The sequence below is a fragment of the Schistocerca nitens genome, chromosome 10 (assembly GCF_023898315.1).
Source record: "Schistocerca nitens isolate TAMUIC-IGC-003100 chromosome 10, iqSchNite1.1, whole genome shotgun sequence".
Taxonomy (NCBI): domain Eukaryota; kingdom Metazoa; phylum Arthropoda; class Insecta; order Orthoptera; family Acrididae; genus Schistocerca; species Schistocerca nitens.
This window is the reverse complement of record NC_064623.1, coordinates 192452729-192477344: the sequence shown is the minus strand read 5'-3', so window position 1 is coordinate 192477344 and position 24616 is coordinate 192452729. Positions and strand designations below refer to the sequence as shown.

Genomic DNA, 24616 nt, shown 5'->3' with positions numbered 1-24616 from the left:
GCAAATTCTTGGTTGTGTCTGTTATTAAAATTTCTGTTTTCCTGTCTGTCTGCATAACTACTTCTTGTATATTTCGACTGTCACTTCTGAAATTATTGTTAGACCTACTACCCTGGTTATTTCTGTAGTAAGAGTTTCTATTATTGTATGAATAATTTCTGTCTTGTTGATATCGATTACTGTTTCCGTATGATTGATCATTCCGGTAAGAATTACCGTTATTATAATTGTCTGTGTAATTTCTGTTAGAACGTCTGTTATTGTCATAAGGCTGGTATCTATTGTCCTGTCTGTTACGTCTGTCATTCTCAAAATGAACCATATAACGCCCGTTCCGATCACTATCCCTTTTCTCTGAAAATCTATCGTAATTACTGTTACTGAAAAAGTTACAAGAAGTCCCGTCGTCGTTGTCATACTCAAGTTCTTGTAACAAAGTCTTAAAAGTCTCAATGTCGTCTTTACATCTTCCAGCTAAAGCAATTTGTCTTATGGATTGTGGCAGCTTAGTTAAACAAATGCGAATTAATTCAGTCGGGCTATAAGGGTTGGACAGGAACTGATTCTTTCGAATCATGTCTTCAAAGTATTCTGCCGGCGTGCGGAACTCAGACTGTTTAAAATTACGCTGCATAATCAGACTATGTTTGACTCTGTCTTGTGTGTTTTCGGACCAATATGCCGATAGAAATGCATGATAAAAATCATTCAGATTATTACAATCTCTAATGAGTGCGCGCATCCGCGGCGCCGGTTCGTTTTCTAAATATCCACACATAAATTCCAGTTTGTGACTTAGTGGCCAATTTGGTGGGAGTGCATACATAAATTGATCTAACCATGCACATGGATGTATGTCATTCTTAGAATTGCGGAAGATCTTAAATTTCCGAACAGTCAAAAAGTGTTTATAGTCAAAGTTTTCGCCTCGTGGCGACAAAGACCTACCGCGTCTGTCCCAGTTTGAATGTCGATTATTGTCAAGTTCGCGCGCCTGGCGCTCTCTTGTTGCATCCCGTAAATGAAATAAATTATTTTCTTCAAACCCCTCTGCTATCTGTGATTCCAAATTTCTTTTGCTGTCTTTTCCTACAATTTCCCCTTCAATTTGTTTGACTTGCTTTCGTAATGCCTCAACTTCCCTTTTAACACGTTCATTAAATTTTCCCTGATTTTCAACATGCTTATTTATGTTCTGGTACTCTTCGGTTTCTGCAAATGGTAATGGAGCTGTATCATCCGACTCTCAGTCCCCATGTAAACTAAGATTTGTCAATTTATCTGAAATCTCCTCAACTCTTTCCGATAAGTCACCTATTTTTTCTTTCTGTTTATTTACGTCTTCCGTAAGTGTCGCGACTCGGGTTTCAGTATTAACACATTTGGTAGTTAACTGTTCATATTGTTGTGTTAGGTTATTTATTCTGTCATTTGGTACGGATTCCTCGATTCTCTCAAATATTTCTTCCTTATCGTGTGCACGTTGTAAATTTAACTCTGAAAATTTCTGTACTATCACGCGATCTCTTTCTTCCTGTTCTCTATCCTGTTCCCTTTGTCTAATCTCTACTGCAATTAATCTATTATTGTGAGAATTCAAAATCGGTTGTACTTCTTCTCTAATTTCTTTCTTTAATTCATCCTTCATATTTTTGAAACATGTCCCTATTCGTGAGTCTAACCGTGTTTCCATTGTTTCCATCTCCGTTTCTAGCCGTGTTGCCACTGTTTTCAATTCAGATCCTAACTGTGATCCCAATGAGTCTAACCGTGTTTCCATTGTTTCCCTATTTGTTTTTAATTCAGATCTAAACTGTGTTTCCATTGTTCCCATCTGTGTTTTAAATTCAGATCGCAAAGTTCCCATCTGTGATCCCAGTGATTCCATTGTTCCCATCTGTGTTTTAAATTCAGATCCTAACCGTGTTTCCATTGTTCCCATCCGTGTTTCCATTGCTCCCATTTGTGATCCCAGATTTAATATTGCACCCATCAACTGCTCCATAATAGCCGGTTCGAAATTCTTTTCGCCCCTAACATTTCCCGCGAAACCAACTTCTTTGGTCATAGCTGTAAAGCTATCTGTGTTCGATACTATTCCAGAATCTTCTGTCGTTAATCTCGAATTCTGAAAATTTTCTGATTGAGAAAAATTTTGAAATGGTTCCGGACTGTCTTCCCGACTTATTAAATTGTTTTCAACTCCATTATTCATCATACTGTTGTCCTGTGTTGGCGAGTTCGCCATGTCGACAATTTCGTCATTCTCACTATTCATCATTTTCGCCTTTTTCATTGATCGCGTAATCATTTACAAAACATACAAAACTCGTCACTATATGAAAATTACAGAGAATATAACACGTTATCACCAACAATACCATTCACACGAAATGTTTCCCTCAAACACGATTAATCGAACAATTGAAATAATTGCACCAAATTGTCAAACGCGTATACAAGACAACAAAATTAAATTCTGAAAAAGAAACATTAGAAGAATGCCAATTACCAAATCTACACATACAATATAGACTACAATTACTAGACTACAAATTACTACAACAATACTACTGTCTACTATTTTTACAATCAGAAGAATTCCAAGGGACGATCCGAAGCAGCGGTCGCCACGTGCATGGGGGCTTAATTAAAAAAAATGCAAATAATTTTAATTTTTTGCTTTAGTAGCTGTCTGTTCGGTTACGAAGTCTCGTAACGGTTGGCCCTGACTAGTATTATTACGCTATCTGACTGCATAGAACAATAACAAAGAATGAAATGGAAATTTTCATTAACACAATTAATTAATTAAGTCCCCAGCAACTATAAAACCTACGAAACCAAAGCACAAGTGTAACTGTTCTGTGTGTGGAAGTATGACTCAACGTACGCATCTGGCACGGTTCTTCTTCAATAACACAAGAAATTTTAAATATCATTTATACTGAATTAATTAAAGAAAATAAAAATACCATAATTACTCAAGAAAACCAGAATTACACTCTAATACAAGAACACAAGCAAGATGCTTTGTTGACTGAACCTGTAATGACGCATTATTTAAAACATGGAAATAATGAAAAATAAATCAAGTTTCGTTACCTTCATATATTGACCAAAATCACTCTAATCATTACAATATATCTCCACACCGACTCGCTATTACCACATCTCGACAAGAACTTTTCAGTATCACATCTCAGCAAGCACTCTCTACTAGCACATCTCAACAAACACTCTCTGCTACGAGTTCTTAACAAGCACTGACTACCACGAGCTCTCCCCAAGCACTGCCCACTACGAGTTCTCAATAATCACTGCCAATGGAGGCGGCGGAACTATACTCTCTAGCGCGATCTCTGGCGCTGTGGCTCAGTGTAGCCACCTTTCAGTGTAACAAAGGATACTGCGAGAAGAATTTGATGAAGTAGTGAAAGACCTAAGTCGAAACAAAGCCCCGGGAGTAGACGGCCTTCCGTGAGAACTACCGTCAGCCGTGACAAAATCTCTTCCATCTGACGTGCGTGTGACAGGTAAAGACCCTCAGACTTCAAGAAGAACGTAATAGGCCCAGATCCAAAGAAAGCTGGTGCTGACAGGTGTGCGTATTACCTATCAATTTAACAAGTCATAGGTGCAAAATAGTAACATGATTTCATTACAGAAGAATGGAAAATCTAATAGAAGCCAGCCTCGGAGAAGATCAGTTTGGATTCTAGAGAAATTTCGGAACACATGAGACAATAATGACCCATTACATGTAAATTGAGGATGGAGGGGCGGGGGGGGGGGGCGGGAGAGGGAGGAAGGGAGGGAATTACTGATGTCAGCTGCATCGGAACATTACGCGGAATCAGCGATGACAAGTTAAAATGTTTACCGGATGGGGATTCAGACCCAGGATATCCTGCTCACTAGGCAGGTGCGTTAACCATTGCTCCATCCGGGACACAGTGATAGCGCAAATTCCCGGAACTTCTCGGCACGCCTCACGACCCATCCTCCCTCCCACCGAGCGTCAACTGTCCTCACCCCTTGCCCGTTCCCTCCATACTGGATTCTCTGAGGTTCCCGCAGGAGGTTGGACATACTTGTGTATCTGCACTAACGTAGGTGGATCCATTGCCCATCTAGGCGAACTAGTTACATCAATGCGTGGTATCTCCTCTTTCGGACACGTCTGAAAGAAAAGGCATCACACATTCCTATAATACTGACTCTACGACTTATCTTCTAAGATAGGTTAAGGAAAGCCAAATCTATGTTTACAGCATTTTTAGGCTTAAAGAAAACTTTTGACAATGTTGACTGGAATACTCTCTTTGAAATTCAGAAAGCAGGGGTAAAATATGAGAGCAAAGGCAACTTACAACTTGTATAGTCATACGAGTCGAGAAGCAGTGTCTGAGAAAGGAGTGAGGCACGATTGTAGCCTGTCCCTGATGTTCAATATATGCACTGAGGAAGGTGTAAAGGAAACCAAAGAAAAATTTGGATTAGGAATTCAAAGTCAGGAGAACAAATAAAAACTTTGAGGTTTGCCAATGACATCTACATCTACATCTACATCTATACTCCGCGAGCCACCTTACGGTGTGTGGCGGAGGGTACTTATTGTACCACTATCTGATCCCCCCTTCCCTGTTCCATTCACGAATTGTGCGTGGGAAGAACGACTGCTTGTAAGTCTCCGTATTTGCTCTAATTTCTCGGATCTTTTCGTTGTGATCATTACGCGAGATATATGTGGGCGGTAGTAATATGTTGCCCATCTCTTCCCGGAATGTGCTCTCTCGTAATTTCGATAATAAACCTCTCCGTATTGCGTGACGCCTTTCTTGAAGTGTCCGCCACTGGAGCTTGTTCAGCATCTCCGTAACGCTCTCGCGCTGACTAAATGTCCCCATGACGAATCGCGCTGCTTTTCGCTGGATCATGTCTATCTCTTCTATTAATCCAACCTGGTAAGGGTCCCATACTGATGAGCAATACTCAAGAATCGGACGAACAAGCGTTTTGTAAGCTACTTCTTTCGTCGATGAGTCACATTTTCTTAGAATTCTTCCTATGAATCTCAACCTGGCGCCTGCTTTTCCCACTATTTGTTTTATGTGATCATTCCACTTCAGATCGCTCCGGATAGTAACTCCTAAGTATTTTACGGTCGTTACCGCTTCCAATGATTTACCACCTATGGCATAATCGTACTGGAATGGATTTCTGCCCCTATGTATGCGCATTATATTACATTTATCTACGTTTAGGGAAAGCTGCCAGCTGTCGCACCATTCATTAATCCTCTGCAGGTCTTCCTGGAGTACGTACGAGTCTTCTGATGTTGCTACTTTCTTGTAGACAACCGTGTCATCTGCAAATAGCCTCACGGAGCTACCGATGTTGTCAACTAAGTCATTTATGTATATTGTAAACAATAAAGGTCCTATCACGCTTCCTTGCGGTACTCCCGAAATTACCTCTACATCTGCAGATTTTGAACCGTTAAGAATGACATGTTGTGTTCTTTCTTCTAGGAAATCCTGATTCCAATCACAAACCTGGTCCGATATTCCGTAAGCTCGTATTTTTTTCACTAAACGTAAGTGCGGAACCGTATCAAATGCCTTCCTGAAGTCCAGGAATACGGCATCAATCTGCTCGCCAGTGTCTACGGCACTGTGAATTTCTTGGACAAATAGGGCGAGCTGAGTTTCACATGATCTCTGTTTGCGGAATCCATGTTGGTTATGATGAAGGAGATTTGTATTATCTAAGAACGTCATAATACGAGAACATAAAACATGTTCCATTATTCTACAACAGATTGACGTAAGCGAAATAGGCCTATAATTATTCGCATCTGATTTATGACCCTTCTTGAAAATGGGAACGACCTGCGCTTTCTTCCAGTCGCTAGGTACTTTACGTTCTTCCAGAGATCTACGATAAATTGCTGATAGAAAGGGGGCAAGTTCTTTAGCATAATCACTGTAGAATCTTACGGGTATCTCGTCTGGTCCGGATGCTTTTCCGCTACTAAGTGATAGCAGTTGTTTTTCAATTCCGATATCGTTTATTTCAATATTTTCCATTTTGGCGTCCGTGCGACGGCTGAAGTCAGGGACCGTGTTACGATTTTCCGCAGTGAAACAGTTTCGGAACACTGAATTCAGTATTTCTGCCTTTCTTCGGTCGTCCTCTGTTTCGGTGCCATCGTGGTCAACGAGTGACTGAATAGGGGATTTAGATCTGTAATTCTATGAGATACAGCCAAGTACTTGGAAGAGCAGCTGGACGGAAGGAACAGATTTTTGAAAGGAGGATATAACAACAAAAGCAAAACAAGGATAGTGGAATGTAGTCGAACTAAGTCAGGAAAAGCTGAGGGAATTAGATTAGAAAATGAGACACAAGAACTAGTAGATAAGCTGTGCTACTTGGGTAGCAAAATAACTGATGGTGGCCAAAGCAGAAAGAATACAAAATGAAGACAGACAATGGCAAGAAAAAGCATTTCTGACGAAGAGACATTTGTTAACATCGAATATGGAGTTATCTGAAAGGAAGTATTTTCTGAAGATATTTGTCTGGAGTGTAGCAATGGATGGAAGTGAAATGTGGACAATAGTTTAGACAAAAAGAGAGTAGAAGCCATTGAAATGGGACGCTACAGAAGAATGCTGAAGATTACATGGGTAGATCAGGTAACTAAACAGGAGTTACTAAATATAACTGGGGAGAAAATTTGTTGCACAATCTGACTAGAAGAAGGAATCCAGTTGATAGGATACATTCTGAGATATCAAGTGATCACAAATTTAGTACTGAAGGGAAGCGTGGGGAACAAAAATCGTAGAGTGAGACCAAAATACGCTGGGAAGATTCAGAAGGATGTAGGCAGCAGTAGTTATTCGGAGATGAAGACGACTGCTCAGGATAGAGTAGCATGGACAGCTGCATCAAACCAGTCTTCGGTCTGAAGACCACAACAACAACACAACACAGTCATACGTTGGAGTTTACCTCATCTGCACTGCCCTATACTCTGAAGAGCGAAAACGTTACTACCAATGCCCACCATGAGACTGAATGACGCCTTGTGGTGCTCCGGACACGTGACGCATATGCAAAACACATAAGCGATACAGGGACGAATAGGGAATTATTTTAGCCTACTGATATTGTGCCATAATTCCGACACTGTCTCACCACAACCTACTTTCAATACAATAGTGACTATTATGAACGGATTGACGGGGTAGCTATGGGCAGTCCTCTTTTTTCTGCTGTGGCTAACTTGTTTATGGAGACTTTTGAACAACGGGCGTTGCAGACTGCCAGTAGAGGACCAGCCAGATAGTACAGCTATGTCGATGACACGTTCTTAGTATGTACACACGGAGCAGAGGAGTTGGATGCCTTCCTGATGCATTTAAACGGCATTAATCCGAAAATCCAGTTTGCTATGGACACAGAGAGTAATGGGCAATTGAATTTCCTGCCTGTGTCTGTGATTAAACGACGGGACGGAACGTTGAGCATAAGGTGTATAGGAAGGCCACACATACTGACCGTTATCTGCACAAAGATTCAAACCACTACCCTAGACAAGAAAGAGGTGTAATGAAAACCTTGGTAGACAGGGCGTACAAAATTTGTGCACCTGTTTATTTAAAAGATGAGATTGAACATATACGGTCAACTTTCGTGAAGAATGGCTATTCTAGCAAGGATATAGATCGAGCACTTCGCTCGAGGCAGGAGCAACGACGAACAACAGTCGCCCAAGGGCAAGATTTTTATCCCGTTCATTAGTAAGGTCGCAGATCGCATTGGGAAAGTGATAAGCAAGTATGGGGTGGAAACTATTTTCAGACCCACCAGGAAAATAAAAGAATATTTAAGATCGGCAAAAGACGCACGACACTTTTTGGCTACATCGGGGGTATATAAAATTCCTTGTAGTTGTGGGCAGGTTTATATCGGTACCACAAAGAGAAGTGTGAACAAACGTCTTGTTGAACATAAGAAGAATTGCCGCCTGGGCCACACGCATAAATCGGCCGTAGCAGAACATGTTTACCAGGAAGGTGATCATGAAATAAAATTCAGCGACACGAGCGTCATATCTAAAACCTCGCATTATTATGCGCGCATGTATAGAGAGGCTATCGCACCGTAATCATTTTAACAGGAAAGACGGAGGTATTATAGTGGAAGCGTGCACCGGAAGCGTGACGATCGATTACTTTCAGTCGAGAATGTTGGCATTACCAGAGACAATCTCATAGCCGACGCCACGTGATGGACAGTGGCGCCCTCTGTACTGCCTATGTAATGAGCGCCGCCTCTAGTTCTCCATGCAGTTAAGCAGCTTTACCTCTGAGGATGTCTCCCGCAGTCGGAGACGAAACGTCAGGGGAGAGTTTTATACATCGACCATGGCCTATCTGCCCGGAAGTTTTAAGTGAAGACAATACCGGTCGTGAAAGCCATGATATTGTAGCAACGATTAGGGCCAAAAAAACGAGAAATTCATTGACACATGCGATTTTGGCCTAGGGCAAGTTATTATGGCCCGGCGCTTGGGAATTGGTATCTCGCAGACGGCGAAACTTTTCGGCTGTCAACTTGCTACTGTGGTGAGCGTGTATGGAAAGTGGTTGAAGGACTGTGAAACTATGAGTAGGTGAAGATGGGTTTGGTGTTCACACCTCATCACACAACGTGGTTGGAGGCTTGTTCGCTCTGTAAATCAGGTGGTGACATGTGCCAGATCTGACGACGGAGAACAATGTTGGTGTAAGGCCCGTGAGTTTCGCAGCACACTGTCCAGTGTGTACGGGACTGTGGAGCAGGTGACCTCTGTGCGTTCCCAAATGTTCAAATGCGTGTGAAATCTTATGGGACTTAACTGCTAAGGTCATCAGTCCCTAAGCTTACACACTACTTAACCTAAATTATCCTAAGGACAAACACACACTCCCATGCCCGAGGGAGGACTCGAACCTCCGCCGGGACCAGCCGCACTGTCCATGACTGCAGCGCCTCAGACCGCTCGGCTAATCCCGCGCGGCCTGTGCGTTCCCACGTCGACTCGACTACATCGTTCGTTTCAATTGCAGTGGGCGTATGATCATCTACACTGGACCGTGGATCAGTGTAAATGTGTCGGCTGCACGAATGAATCATTTTTCTTGTTACACCACTTCGATAGTCCTGTCCTGGTTCACTGTGATCGATGCGAAAGGCCGCTCGAAATTAGCAACACGCCACGGACACAATATTCTGCTCCGAGGAACATTCACCTGGGTATTCGTGGACTCTGTGGTAGTAGCCGAGGCCATCATGGACGACGGGAGCAGTACCGAAGACCACCTGAATTCCCCCATGCGTTCGATAGAGTTCCCCACAATCGTTTAATGAACAAAGTAAGAGCATATGGATTATCAGACCAATTGTGTGACTGGATTGAAGAGTTCCTAGATAACAGAACGCAGCATGTCATTCTCAATTGGGGGAAGTCTTCCGAAGTAAGAGTGATTTCAGGTGTGCCGCAGGGGAGTGTCGTGGGACCGTTGCTATTCACCATAATCATAAATGACCTTGTGGATAACATCGGAAGTTCACTGAGGCTTTTTGCGGATGATGCTGTGGTATATCGAGAGATTGTAACTATGGAAAATTGTTCTGAAATGCAGGAAGATCTGCAGCGAATTGACACATGGTGCAGGAAATGGCAATTGAATCTCAATGTAAACAAGTGTAATGTGCTGCGAATACATAGAAAGAAAGATCCATTATCATTTAGCTACGACATAGCAGGTCAGCAACTGGAAGCAGTTAATTCCATAAATTATCTGCGAGTACGCATTAGGAGTGATTTAAAATGGAATGATCATATAAAGTTGATCGTCGGTAAAGCAGATGCCAGACTGAGATCCATTGGAAGAATACTAAGGAAATGCTATCCGAAAACAAAGGAAGTAGGTTACAGTACGCTTGTTCGCCCACTGCTTGAATACTGCTCAGCAGTGTGGGATCCGTACCAGATAGGGTTGATAGAAGAGATAGAGAAGATCCAACGGAGAGCAGCGCGCTTCGTTACAGGATCATTTAGTATTCGCGAAAGCGTTACGGAGATGATAGATAAACTCCAGTGGAAGACTCTGCAGGAGAGACGCTCAGTAGCTCGGTACGGGCTTTTGTTGAAGTTTCGAGAACATACCTTCACCGAGGAGTCAAGCAGAATATTGCTCCCTCCAACGTATATCTCGCGAAGAGACCGTGACGATAAAATCAGAGAGATTAGAGCCCACACAGAAGCATACCGACAATCCTTCTTTCCACAAACAATACGAGACTGTCGTCATAAAAGTTTTCTGGGTTTGGTACCGCGTCATAATGTAAAAACTACTGCTGCTGGAGAAAAACCAACGTTTCGGCCACGATTGCAGCGGAATAGAAGGGAGAACCGATAGAGGTACTGAAGGTATCCTCCGCCACACACCGTCAGGTGGCTTGCGGAGTATGGATGTAGATGTAGATGTAGATCTCTGCCCCGACGGCGATGGCACCTTCCAGCAGGATAACTTTCCGTGTCGCAAGGCACAAATCGCGCTACAGTGGTTTGACTAACTTGATAGTGATCTCATGTTGATATCTTGGCCACCAAATACGCCTAATGTTTTTCCGATGCCCTAATTTAAGGAAATTACGTAACCTGTGGGTAGTCATCTGATACCACATAACTGAGGAAACCTATCGAGGATTTTTCGAATCCACGCCACACAGAATTGCTGTTGTATTGCATTCAAAAGGTGCACCAACAGGCTAGTAAACAGACAGTCATGAAGTTTTGGCTTTTCAGTAAGCAGAGAGTCAAAGGAGGAATGGTCAACGTTCATGTTATGACAGGAACTATCGTTCAAAGCAAAAAATTCTACTAAACATGGGCTCCAAAATGCGTAACTTCAGAGCTATGAGCATTTCATCTATATCTACATCTACATACCGGGTGATCAAAAAGTCAGTATAAATTAGAAAACTGTATAAATCACGGAATAATGTAGATAGAGAGGTACAAATTGACACACTTCCTTGGATTGAAATGGGGTTTCATTAGAACCAAAAAATACAAAAGTTAAAAAAATGTCCGACAGATGGCGCTTCATCTGGTCAGAATAGCAATAATTAACATAAGAAAGTAAGACAAAGCAAAGATGGTGTCCTTTACAGGAAATGCTCAATATGTCCACCACCATTCCTCAACAATAGCTGTAGTCGAGGAATAATGTTGTGAACAGCACTGTAAAGCATGTTCGGAGTTATGGTGAGGCATTGGCGTCGGATGTTTTCTTTCAGCATCCCTAGAGATGTCGGTCGATAACAATACACTTGCGACTTCAGGTAACACCAAAGCCAATAATCGCACGGACTGAGGTATGGGGACCTGGGAGGCCAAGCATGACGAAAGTGGCGGCTGAGCACACGACCATCACCAAACGACGCGCGCAAGAGATCTTTCACGCGTCTAGCAATATGGGGTGGAGCGCCATCCTGCATAAACATCGTACGTTCCAGCAGGTGTTTATCAGCCAGGCTGGGGATGATGCGATTCTGTAACATATCGGCGTACCTCTCACCCGTCACGGTAGCAGTTGCAAAACCAGAATCACGCATTTCCTCGAAGAAAAAAGGCCCGATAACGGTAGATGTGGTAAATCCAACCCATATCGTGACTTTCTCGTCGTGCAGTGGAGTTTCCACGACAGTTCTAGGATTTTCGGTAGCCCAAATTCTGCACTTGTGGGCGCTGACAGAAATGAATTTCGTCATCCACGTTACTCAACCAATCGTCATCTTCCGCCATCTTTTGAAACGCCCACACTACAAATGCCCTTCGCTTCACTAAATCGCCAGCTAACAGTTCATGATGCCGATGGATTTCGTACGGATAGCATCGGAGGGTACGCCTCAGTGCCAACGAAACAGCAGTGTATGGAATGCCGCTGCGACGTGCGACTGCACGAGCGCTGACTTCCCCGTGCATAGACGAACCCGCTACAGTCTCCATTTCTTCCTGAACTGTCTCAGCGGCATTACGCCTTGTGCTCGGTCCGCCACTACGGGGTCTATCGTCTAAAGATCCCATGGCTTCGAAATCATTCTCGCCACAGCTGCATTTGTCAACGGACCTTTACCCATTCGAATCCCCTTCCTATGGCGATAGGATCGTAAAGCTGAACTAGCACATTCCCCATTCTGATAATACAACTATACTAAAAGCGCCTTTTTAAGTAACGTCAACATGCTGCGACTGCTGGCGCATCTGATTCTCTCTCTCATTACAGCTCCTTTTACACACGATTGTCACGCGCAGTCACTGACGTTTTGCTGTCCAGCGCCATCTCTCGGACATTTTGTGAAATGTGTTTTTTTTGTGCCAGTAAAACCCCATATCATTATTCCGTAGTCTTAAGTTTTCCAATTTATACTGACTTTTTGATCACCCGGTACATTGTATTGTATGTTAACCGTGGGCCTAGAAAAAACGGAGAGGCTCCGTCCCCGCCGCAGCCGCAGTGGTCCACAACCCCACGACGACTACCGCACTCCACTTCACCCCTCCGCCACCCCACACCGAACGACGCTTTCAGGGTTATTGTGCGGTTCGGCCCCCAGTGCCCCCCCCCCCCCTCCCCCAGGGAACGTCTCGCACCAGACGAGTGTAACCCCTATGATTGCGTGGTAGAGTAATGGTGGTGTACTGTACGCGTACCTCGAGAACTTGTTTGCGCAGCAATCGTCGACATAGTGTAGCTGAGGCGGAATAGGGGGAACGAGCCCGCATTCGCCGAGGCAGATGGAAAACCGCCTAAAAACCATCCACAGACTGGCCGGCTCACCGGACCTCGACACAAGTCCGCCGGGGACCGGACGCTCCTTCCCAGTCCAGAAAGCCGTGCGCTATACCGCACGGCTAACCGGGCAGGCACATCTACATAGATACTCCGCAAACCACCGTACGGTGCGTCGCGGGAGGTACCGTGTCCCAATACCGGTCGTTTCTTTCCCTCGTCTACTCGCAGACAGAGCGAGGCAAAAACGACGCTCTACATCCCTCCTTATCGCATCTTCGTTGTCCATACGCGGAAAGTAGCTTGAAAGCAGTAGGATCGTTCTGCAGTCAGCGGTTCTCTAAATTTTTGTCAGTGGTATTCCTCGAACAGAACGTCGCCTTTCCTCCAGACTTCCCACTTGAGTTCCCGAAGTATCTCCGTAGCCCTTGCGTGTCTCTCGAACCTATCGGTAACAAATCTAGCATCCCGCCTTTGAATTGCTTCGATGTCTTCCTTTAATCTGATCTGGTGCGGATCCCAAACATTCGACCAGTATTAAAGAGTAGGTCGCACTAGCGTGCGACGTGCTGTCTCCTTTACATGTGAACCACGCTTTTCTAAAATTCTCCCAATAAACTTAAGTCGACCACTCGCTTTAATTACTGACTCATTTACTGACTTTGCAACGTTACTCCTACATATTTAATCGACGAGACTGTGTCAGTCAGACCTCTACGAGCGGGCTTGTTTTTCTTACTCATCTGTATTAACTTACACTCTCCACCACTTAGAGCAAACAGACACTCATCACAGCAACTACAAACATTTTTCTAAGTCATCTCGTAGGCTCCTGAACTCACTCAATGACGATACCTTCTCGTACACCACAGCATCATCAGCAAACAGCCACAATATTGCTGCTCACACTGTCCGTCAGATCAATTACGTATACAGTGCGTTGAGCTGCCCCTACTGCTGGGTTTTATGCAACCAGCAGTGCCTTCAAATACCGCGTGCAAGATCGTCGTACTCTCTTGCTCACTACGTGCAATCTACTTGTCCTATAGAAAAAAAATGAATATGACATTTTTCTAGGAAATCTCATGTAGTTAAATTTTGTTCTCAGTAGAGGCCTTAGTTTTCCAATCATTCAAGAAAAACGTAGAAATCGGATCTTCAAAGTCGGTTTTCTTGAGTAACTCGAAAACCGTGGCCTCCAGCGGAAGCATATTCCAGTATAAAATCTATGTTAAATTTCCTACGAGAAGGCAGTGTTCACTTTGTCTTTAGGACTAATAGTTTGCGAATAGCGAGAGAGAGAGAGAGAATATGAAAATCTCGCGTATCGTATTTCCAGATGTTGCGGGCTGCATAAAACTCAGTGGTAGGGGCACATGAATCACGCTATATAGAGAACAACATCGGTCCTATCACACTTCCCTGGGGCGCTTCTGACGATACCCTTGTCTCTGACAAACACTCGCTGTCGAAGACAACGCACTTGGTTTCGATGGTTGGGTTGTTTAGTGGGAGGACACCAGACAGCGAGGTCATCGATCTCATCGGATTAGGAAAGGACAGGGAAGGAAGTCGGCCGCGCCCTTTCGAAGGAACCATCCCGGAATTTGCCTGAAGCGATTTAGGGAAAATCACAGAAAACCTAAATCATGATTAAGTTTCCTTTAATTTACGTCTATGGTCGCAATCTTTTTGTTTAACAGATTGCCGGTTTCGGTCTTTAATGACCATCATCAGATCTGTTCCATAAAAACAAAGTCCTACTGTACTGCAGCCAAATGTTAAATGCGGAATCAGCACAAGCATCGTCAAATCCATATAAATCACATCACATCATCGTGCATCTGTTAAACAAAAAGATTGTGACCATAGACGTAAATTAAAGGAAACTTATTACATAGTACGGGTCAGTGTGTTATTTCGCGACGATGACGCAGCTTGTGAAGCTAAATCAGGATGACTGGTCACGGGATTGAGCCGTCATCCTCCAGAATGCGAGTCCAGTGTGCTAGCCACTGCGCCACTTCGCTCGGTTTGGTTTCGAAATAGTGCTTAGTTACAATGCGCGCAGATGCGTTTGTGTACACATTCGTTACGCGCTCCATAAGAGAGACAGAACCCGGATATGGGGAAAATGCCATCTTCAATGCACTCCACTGCGTTTCGCACATTACGGATGTGGATGCAAGCCGCAGATGCTGCACACTCGAATTCTGATCCAAAGTCCCGCTGTATGAGAAGACCTTGCATCCAGTCCCTAGTAAGAGACGTCTGTACTGCTGCGACAACTAAAGGTGTTTCCTTCTGCAGGTAGCGGTCGTGCTGGTGGCCACGTGTGCGGTGTCGCCCCTGCCGCCCACGTGGGCCTCGCTGGCCGGCGCCGACGACGCCGGGGCGACGCTGACCACCATCTCTTTCCCGGAACTCCTGCCGCCCACGCGCGTCCGGAGGATACACAGGTCAGACAGCCGCCACTGAACTCTGTAATGCTGCATGGGCATTGGGTTTTGAAACGCAGAGCTATGAAAACTGCAATATAGCTTTCTGCCGACGACCAATCCGTATAGCACGAGATTACTTGCCCTTGTGAGTGAACCCACGGCGTATGATCTACTGGCGCTCATTTCACACTCTCCGATTTTGTTATCTATTGGGAAAACACAGTGCAAATACAGGGTCAATCACTAACTATTGCCACCTAGAATAACTCCAAAAGTATGATAATAGCTGAAATGTTTCTGGGACAAATATTACATGCGACAACGGGGGTCATAATATGACGTTGGTTTTTTGTTGCTAAGTGAGGTCGCGTCAGAGATATGAAGGACAACTTTTTTTTTTAATGGGATACTATTTTCTGATAGCGGCTATCGAGACGAATCCAATGCTGTGTAACAGTAAGGTCTCTGAAAGTCAACGAAGGTCACAAGGTGGCATGAACGTCCATTTACAGAAGTTGTTCGAACTGATGACCATTGGTATCAATGCAATGCTACAATCTTCTTAACATGGATTGAGTGATGTTCCTTATCACATCGGCACTTATCGAAGCACATGCTCTGACGCTTCTCTCTCGTATATTGTACAAATACACTACTGGCCATTAAAATTGCTACACCAAAAAGAAATGCAGATGATAAGCGGGTATTCATTATACTAGAACTGACATGTGATTACATTTTCACGCAATTTGGGTGCATAGATCCTGAGAAGTCAGTACCCAGAACAACCACCTCTGGCCGTAATAACAGCCTTGATACGCCTGGGCAATGAGTCAAACAGAGCTTGGATGGCGTGTACAGGTACAGCTGCCCGTGCAGCTTCAACACGATACCACAGTCCATCAAGAGTAGTGACTGGCGTATTGTGACGAGCCAGTTGCTCGGCCACCATTGACCAGACATTTTCAATTGGTGAGAGATCTGGAGAATATGCTGGCCAGGGCAGCAGTCGAACATTTTCTGTATCCAGAAAGGCCCGCACAGGACCTGAAACATGCGGTCGTGCATTATCCTGCTGAAATGTAGGGTTTCGCAGGGATCGAATGAAGGGTAGGGCGACGGGTCGTAACACATCTCAAATGTAACGTCCACTGTTCAAAGTGCCGACAGTGCGAACAAGAGGTGACCGAGACGTGTAACCAATGACACCCCATACCATCACGCCGGGTGATATGCCAGTATGGCGATGACGAATACACGCTTCCAATGTGCATTCACCGCGATGTCGCCAAACACGGATGCAACCATCATGATGCTGTAAACAGAACCTGGATTCATCCGAAAAAATGACGTTTTGCCATACGTGCACCCAGTTTGGCGTTGAGTACACCATCGCAGGCGCTCCTGTCTGTGATGCAGCGTCAAGGGTAACCGCAGCCACGGTCTCCGAGCTGATAGTCCATGCTGCTGCAAACGTCGTCGAACTGTTCGTGCAGATGGTTGTTGTCTTGCAAACGTCCCCATCCGTTGACTCAGGGATCGAGACGTGGCTGCACGATCCGTTACAGCCGTGCGAATAAGATGCCTGTCATCTCGACCGCTAGTGATACGAGGCCATTGGGATCCAGCACGGCGTTCCGTATTACCCTCCTGAGCCCACCTATTCCATATTCTGCTAACTATCATTGGATCTCGACCAACGCGAGCAGCAGTGTCGCGATACGATAAACCGCAATCGCGATAGGCTACAATCCGACCTTTGTCAAAGTCAGAAACGTGATGGTACGCATTTCTCCTCCTTACACGAGGTATCACAACAACGTTTCACCAGGTAACGCCGGTCAGCTGCTGTTTGTGTATGAGAAATCGGTTGGAAACTTTCCTCATGTCAGCACGTTGTAGGTGTCGCCACCGGCGCCAACCTTGTGTGAATGCTCTGAAAAGCTAATCATTTGCATGTCACAGCATCTTCTTCCTGTCGGTTAAATTTCGCGTCTGTAGCACGTCATCTTCGTGGTGTAGCAATATCAATGGCCAGTGATGGCCAGTGGTGTAGTAAATATTCGCCAGATACGGCGTCCCCATCTAACGTACTATTGACATGTAAACACCATTCGACGGTTTCGCAACACAACACTAACAGGAACGGTAAGAATAGTATCGTCGAATGAAGCTAATGTGAATCAGGTATTCCTTCGAAGAACAAGTCGATATACTTCTCATTTACGGAGAATGCCAACGAAATTCAGTGAGAGCTGGAGACTTATGCGCTGAAAGATATCCTCAACGTACTCACCCTACACGTCGTACATTTAAATATGTATATGATAAATTGAGAACAACTGGATCTTTAACGCATCGGAATCATATCCGGCAAAGGAAAGTTATTAACGAGGAAACGGAAATTGATATTCTTGCCACTGTGGTTCGAGATCCTTGTGTTAATTCGCGTCAAATCGCAAGGGAATCTGGCATGAGCCAGAGTGGTGTTGTTCGTGTTCTGCTTACCATAAATATCATCCTTACCACATCAGTCTCCATCAAGAATTAACTGGAACGGATTGTATGCGCCGCATTGAATTCTGTTGATGGGCTCAACTTCAGATTCAGAAGGATGACACATTTATTAATTTGATTTTATTTGCTGACAAGGATACATTCACGAATCATGCAAATGTTAATTTGCATAACATGCATTATCGAAAATCCATGATGGCTGTGGCAAGTTGCACACCAAAAACCGTGGTCGGTGAATGTATGGTGTGGGATTCTGGAGGACAGAATTGTAGGCTCCTATTTTATCGAAGGAAATGGTAGGAAGGACACCACGTTCCTGCAAGAAACATTATGTCTGTTATTGAAAGAAATAGCTGTAGGAACAAGGAATAGAATGTGGTATCAACACGATGGATGTCCGGCACATTTTTCGCTGGTGGCCAGAAGTGAGTTGCAGAGACAATTCCCAAATCGTCGGATTGGACGCGGAGGAGATGTGTCATGGCCGACTCGTTCGCCAGACCTTACGCCTCTGGAGTTTTTCTTGCGGCGATTCGTAAAAGACATTGTTTATAAAGACGTTCGAACTACACCTGAAGATATGCGAGAATTGCCGGAGTATATGCTTCGGTAAGTGCCGATGTGATAAGGAATACCACTCAATCCATGATAAGAAGATTGCAGCACTGGATTGATACCAATGGTCATCACTTCGAACACCTTCTGTAAATGGACGTTCATGCCACCTTTGTGACCTCCGTTGACCTTCAAAGACCTTACTGTTACACATCATTGAATTCGTCTCGATAGCCGGTGTTGTTGTTGTTGTGGTCTTCAGTCCTGAGACTGGGTTGATGCAGCTCTCCATGCTACTCTATCCTGTGCAAGCTTCTTCATCTCCCAGTACCTACTGCAACCTACATCCTTCTTAATATGCTTAGTGTATTGACCTCTTGGTCTCCCTCTACGATTTTTACCCTCCACGCTGCCCTCCAATGCTAAATTTGTGATCCCTTGATGCCTCAAAACATGTCCTACCAACCGATCCCTTCTTCTAGTCAAGTTGTGCCACAAACTTCTCTTCTCCCCAATCCTATTCAATACCTCCTCATTAGTTACGTGATCTACCCACCTTATCTTCAGCATTCTTCTGTACGATAGCCGGTATCAGACTATATAAGCTGTAGCATCCCATAAAAAAAATTGACCTTCATATCTCTGAAGCGAGTCCACTTAGCAAAAAGAAAGCCAACGTCATATTATGGCTCCCCTTGTCCCATGCAACTTTTGTCCCACAAACTTTTCAGCTCCTATCACACTTTCGGAGTTATTCTTGGAGGCAATAGTTAGTCACTCACCCTGTATATCACGCCATCAATGCGGAGATTATAATGCACCAGTTGTCACATGTTTCTGGAATACGTGACCCCACTATAAGAACTTGGTAATGGGATCATGCCGTTCCGATACAAGTGTCTTTAAACGAAATGAACAACACATTTGGGAAAACCGGTGCTTCATAATCTTAGTGGGGATCTCAGATTTGTTCAGATTTAATGTGCAGATCTGCTAAATGATCAAAGGAAGATATACAGATTTCTAGGTCACGAATTTTAATACCCGTGCTATTCGGACAGTAATGAACGATCTGTTGTGAAATGGAAACCATAGCGAGAATTCGATGAAGCTTTGCGCAAGTATGTTTGGCAGTGTCTCTAGTATACCCGTCGACTGCTCCACGTTGAATGTTTCTGTTCTGAGAGCAGAGTAAGCACGCAAAAATGCCTAGAAAGTAGTGTCTCTTGCCAAGTATGAGCGCCTAGAGAGAGATTTTCGACTGATTTCATGCAGCCCATATAAAGCAACTGTCACGCAAGTCATTCTTTATGAGCCGTGCGGAGTGGCCGCGCGGTTTGAGGCGCCATGTCACGGATTGCGCGGTCCCTCCCGCCGGAGGTTCGAGTCCTCCCTCGGGCATGGGTGTGTGTGTTGTTCTTAGCCTGAGTTAGTTTAAGTAGTGTGTATGTCTAGGGACCGATGGTTAGTTTGGTCCCTTAGGGGTTCACTCACATTCCATTCTCCATGACAGTTTTCGGTCGCACACTGCAGGATCAATGAAGACGCTCCTGGAGCATTTTCACTAGGAATGGATCACCCCCACCATACAGCTCGGACTTGGCTCCCTCTGATTTTCATCTCTGCTCAAATGAACCGCTGACTATGAAGGTAACATTTTGACACAGAGAACGAGCTGCAGTCCACCGCAGAAAATTGCGTGAAAGCACAGGAGGATGCCTTCTATGAAGAGCGTACTGGGAAGTTGGTACTATCAAGAGACGTAACTGGAAGGTGTAGCTAACGGTTACAAATAAAACAGTTTTCTTTAGTCCGGAACCACGGACCTGCTACTGTCGCAAGTTCGAATCTTGCCTTAGGCACGGATGTGTGTGGTGTCCTTAGGTTAGTTAGGTTTAAGTAGTTCTAAGTCTAGGGGACTGATGATCTCAGATGTTAAGTCTCATAGTGCATAGAGCCATTTGAACCATTTTTTTTAAACAGTTGATTTTCACAACTGACAGTGCCTTATTTTCCGAATAGCCCTTGTACATTGTGACTAGGAGGCTCTTAAATGAAGGACCACAAAATGTCACGGCGGCATTTAAAAACTTTGACCTGATCTAAAGTGCTGTATTTCAGTATACAGTCGTTTTAAAGATATAACATTTGTCAAGATGGATGAAGAGGTTACGTTGTGAACATTCATTAACTGTTAAGACGTTTAATTCAGTATTTTGGTTCCAAGTAGTGTTCAAAATCTTCAAAACATGACCGTTGCTATTCACAATATACATAAATTACCTTGATGACATCGGAAGTTCAAAAAAATGGTCCAAATGGCTCTGAGCACTATGGGACTCAATATCTTAGGTCGTAAGTCCCCTAGAACTTAGAACTACTTAAACCTAACTAACCTAAGGACATCACACACACCCATGCCGAGGCAGGATTCGAACCTGCGACCGTAGCAGTCCCGTGGTTCCGGACTGCAGCGCCAGAACCGCTAGACCACCGCGGCCGGCATCGGAAGTTCACTGGGGCTTTTTGCAGATGATGCTGTGGTGTATCGAGAGGTTGTAACAATGGAAAATTGTACTGAAATGCAGGAGGATCTGCAGCGAATTGACGCATGGTGCAGGGAATGGCAATTGAATCTCAATATAGAAAAGTGTAATGTGCTGCGAATACATAGAAAGATAGATCCCTTATCCTTTAGCTACAACATAGCAGGTCAGCAACTGGAAGCAGTTAATTCCATAAATTATCTGGGAGTACGCATTAGGAGTGATTTAAATTGGAATGATCATATAAAGTTGATCGTCGGTAAAGCAGATGCCAGACTGAGATTCACTGGAAGAATCCTAAGGAAATGCAATCCGAAAACAAAGGAAGTAGGTTACAGTACGCTTGTTCTCCCACTCACTGCTTGAATACTGCTCAGCAGTGTGGGATCCGTACCAGATAGGGTTGATAGAAGAGATAGAGAAGATCCAACGGAGAGCAGCGCGCTTCGTTACAGGATCATTTCGTAATCGCGAAAGCGTTACGGAGTTTATAGATAAACTCCAGTGGAAGACTCTGCAGGAGAGACGCTCAGTAGCTCGGTACGGGCTTTTGTTAAAGTTTCGAGAACATACCTTCACCGAAGTGTATATCTCGCGAAGAGACCATGAGGATAAAATCAAAGAGATTAGAGCCCACACAGAAGCATACCGACAATCCCTCTTTCCACGAACAATACGAGACTGGAATGGAAGGGAGAACCGATAGAAGTACTCAGGGTACCCTCCGCCACACACCGTCAGGTGGCTTGCGGAGTATGGATGTAGATGTAGATGTAGATGATGGTGATGAAGAGGTGCAAGCAGAGGTGAGGTTATGGCTCCGCTAACAAAGTCAAACATTATAGTCGTACAGTGACAATATCAACGAATTAGTTTTTAGTAAATATGACGTGCTCCCACGATCATTTACTGATCTGTTACAAGATTGTGATTTTACATCTGGCATTTCGTGAGCAGCCAATTTTTTCCTTAATTTGTAGCCATCTTTCAACCTGTCAACTTGTTAAGTATCCTGCAATATACAGGGTGACAATTATTCAACAATGTGAAACAAAATCGTCACAACTTCAGAGCGGTTTGCGTTAGGGCGTTCAAACTGCACGGTTGGTCGTGGATCGTGATGCGAATTAGTATGCACATTTAGCGACGAAGCCCACTTTCATTTGGATGGGTTCGTCAACAAGCAGAATTGGTGCATTTGGGGGACTAACAATCGGCATTTCACGATCGAGAAGCCTCTTCTCCCTCATTGGGTGACTGTGTGTTGTGCAGTGTCCAGTCACGGAATAATCGGTTCCATATTCCATGATGGCACAGGGACTACCGAACAGTACGTGGAGGTTTTGGAAGATGATTTCATCCCCATTATCCAAAGTGACCCTGATTTCGACAAGATGTGGCTCATGCAAGACGGAGCTCGACACCATCGAAGCAGGAGAGTGTTTGATGTCCTGGAGGAGCACTTTGGGGACCGCATTCTGACTCTAGGGTATCCAGAGGCCACTGGCATGGGCCTCGATTGGCCGCCATATTCTCCGGATATGAACACATGCGACTCCTTTTTGTGGGGCTATATCAAAGACAAGGTGTACATCAATAACTCCAAAACCATTGCTGAGCTGAAAACAGCCATTCGGGAGGTCATCGACACCATCCATGTTCCGACACTTGAGTGAGTCATGAACAATTTTGCAATTCGTCTGCATCATATCTCGGCCAATGATGGCAGGCAAATCGAAAATGTTTAACCTAATTCCGAATATCTGTAGTGACGTTTACATGTTGAATAAAGTGTGTTCGCGCCGTAATTTGTAACTAATTTACGTTCTTTTTTTCATATAGCTCAATAATTGTCACCCTGTATGTTAAGGATATGAAAATCAAATACTTGAAAATGGAATAAAAGGCCGAAGCCTGGGTTTTACTTAAATAAACAATAAAACATTCAAATGGCGGCCGTGTTCCTTTAAAAAATATTGTGACTGTTGCTCAGCAACATCAAATAACTGTTAACCAGCCTCTCTTTGGAAGAAATGTGTACGTCACCAGAGTGACTATATAGAGAAATAAATATGTAGACACGAAGAATAAATCTGCAGAATGTAATAAGTTTTATTTTATTTAAAAAGGCTTAAGAGTATTCACATAAGAAATTCGTATGCATTACTTTTCAGCATGCGCTCGAAATATCAAAGTACAGTAGACGTAAACACAATATATACTTCTGCCAAGGTTTACAATGTATAAACATGATATAAACAAAATGCAGAACAGTATGCCTTATTGTAGAGATAAAGGAAATGAGCTGATACTATCAACACAAACCTACACTTCACCAACTGCGACATGGTTGCTTATACAAACAGTGATCCAATACTGTCAAATGTTTTTTATTTCAGTCCTCGATCACAATATGAATTCTTTAGACGATCACCGGTTTCAGTCCATAATGACCATCCTCAGATCTTTTTTACACCATGTCCTAACGTGCATTATGGCTTTATCACTTTAGAACATGGTGTAAAAAAGATCTGAGGATGGTCATTACGGACTGAAACAGATCATCGCCTTAAGAGTTCATATTGTGGTCAAAGACTGAAATAAAAACATTAAACCTACACTTGTAGCGAGTTAAAATGGCAAAACTATTTTGTTATGGGGACTCATTATTAGCATGACCAGCGTTGTCAAAGAAATAACAAAGGAAATACGCAAAACGAAGCCTAGAAAGGAAAGTGTCATATGGCTACAGCAAAGCAGTACAAATGAGAAATGACACAGCATACGGTGGTATTATAGTACTGGACCACACACATTACTCATGCACAGAACTCGTCATTAATTAAAGTTTCATTCCAACTACACCATCAACAATTTGTAAGTCTAGAAAAACCAAGAGAGGAAAAAGAAACTCGTGGCTACTTCAAGCGTGGTGTCTGTAAGGATGAGCCAGATAGTAGAGCGATAGTAGGGAATTTTATTTTACTTTTTATCCACTTTCAAAAGTCACTTTCTTCTCAAGCCGTAGCTGGCAGCGTCGGCTGACTGTAATTTTTCCATCTCACGGTCTGGCAACAGCAAGTCAGCAAGCATCTCGATCACGCGTCTCCCTCGTGTGCTGACGAAGTAACGCCGTGTATGCGACGCTGACCAGGTCACGCTCTGGAAATTTCCATGCCGCCCCCGCGGATTCCTCGGCTTCTGACCAATCAGGGCAGAGGAAGCCGTGTGGCCATGTTGGATGTACCCAGCCACCCGCCACCGGGGCTCTCTCTCTCAATCGAGAGCCTGTAGCAGTCAACATCTCCTGCCCTTCCCAGTGCTGCAGCACTGTGCACTTTGTCTTCCCAGACACCGCTTTTCCTTAACTATGCGAACTACGGTTCGCCCCTGACTATGCTCTCTGGCTCACTCTCGCCTCCCTAGACCTGACTGTGTGACCCTTTAGAAGGGTAAAAGTGGCCAATAGACTTATTACTAAAAATCTTCCCAATGTTTCTATCACGCCCACCACCTTCCCATCCGACCGTCCTGCACATGTCTGCATTCAGTTAGGAAACACATACATCGAGAACTCCAGAACCAGCATGGTCCTCTGCAAAAAACATCTCTATTTCTATCCAGCTGCCAAAATCAACTGCTTTGCTGCTTGTATACTGAAGAAAGCTTTCCCTTCAGCGGTTCCGACATCAAATTT

The 24616-nt window shown here is 44.1% G+C and overlaps 1 protein-coding gene across 1 annotated transcript in view; it reads left to right on the top strand.

Moving 5' to 3' along the window:
* LOC126209989 (mucin-5AC-like) overlaps nt 1-24616 on the top strand; it is a 35589-nt gene that overhangs the window by 6894 nt on the left and 4079 nt on the right. Inside the window, exon 2 of the mRNA XM_049939098.1 lies at nt 15171-15319. Coding sequence (XP_049795055.1) covers nt 15171-15319 — 149 coding nt within the window. The remainder of the gene's footprint in view (nt 1-15170; nt 15320-24616) is intronic.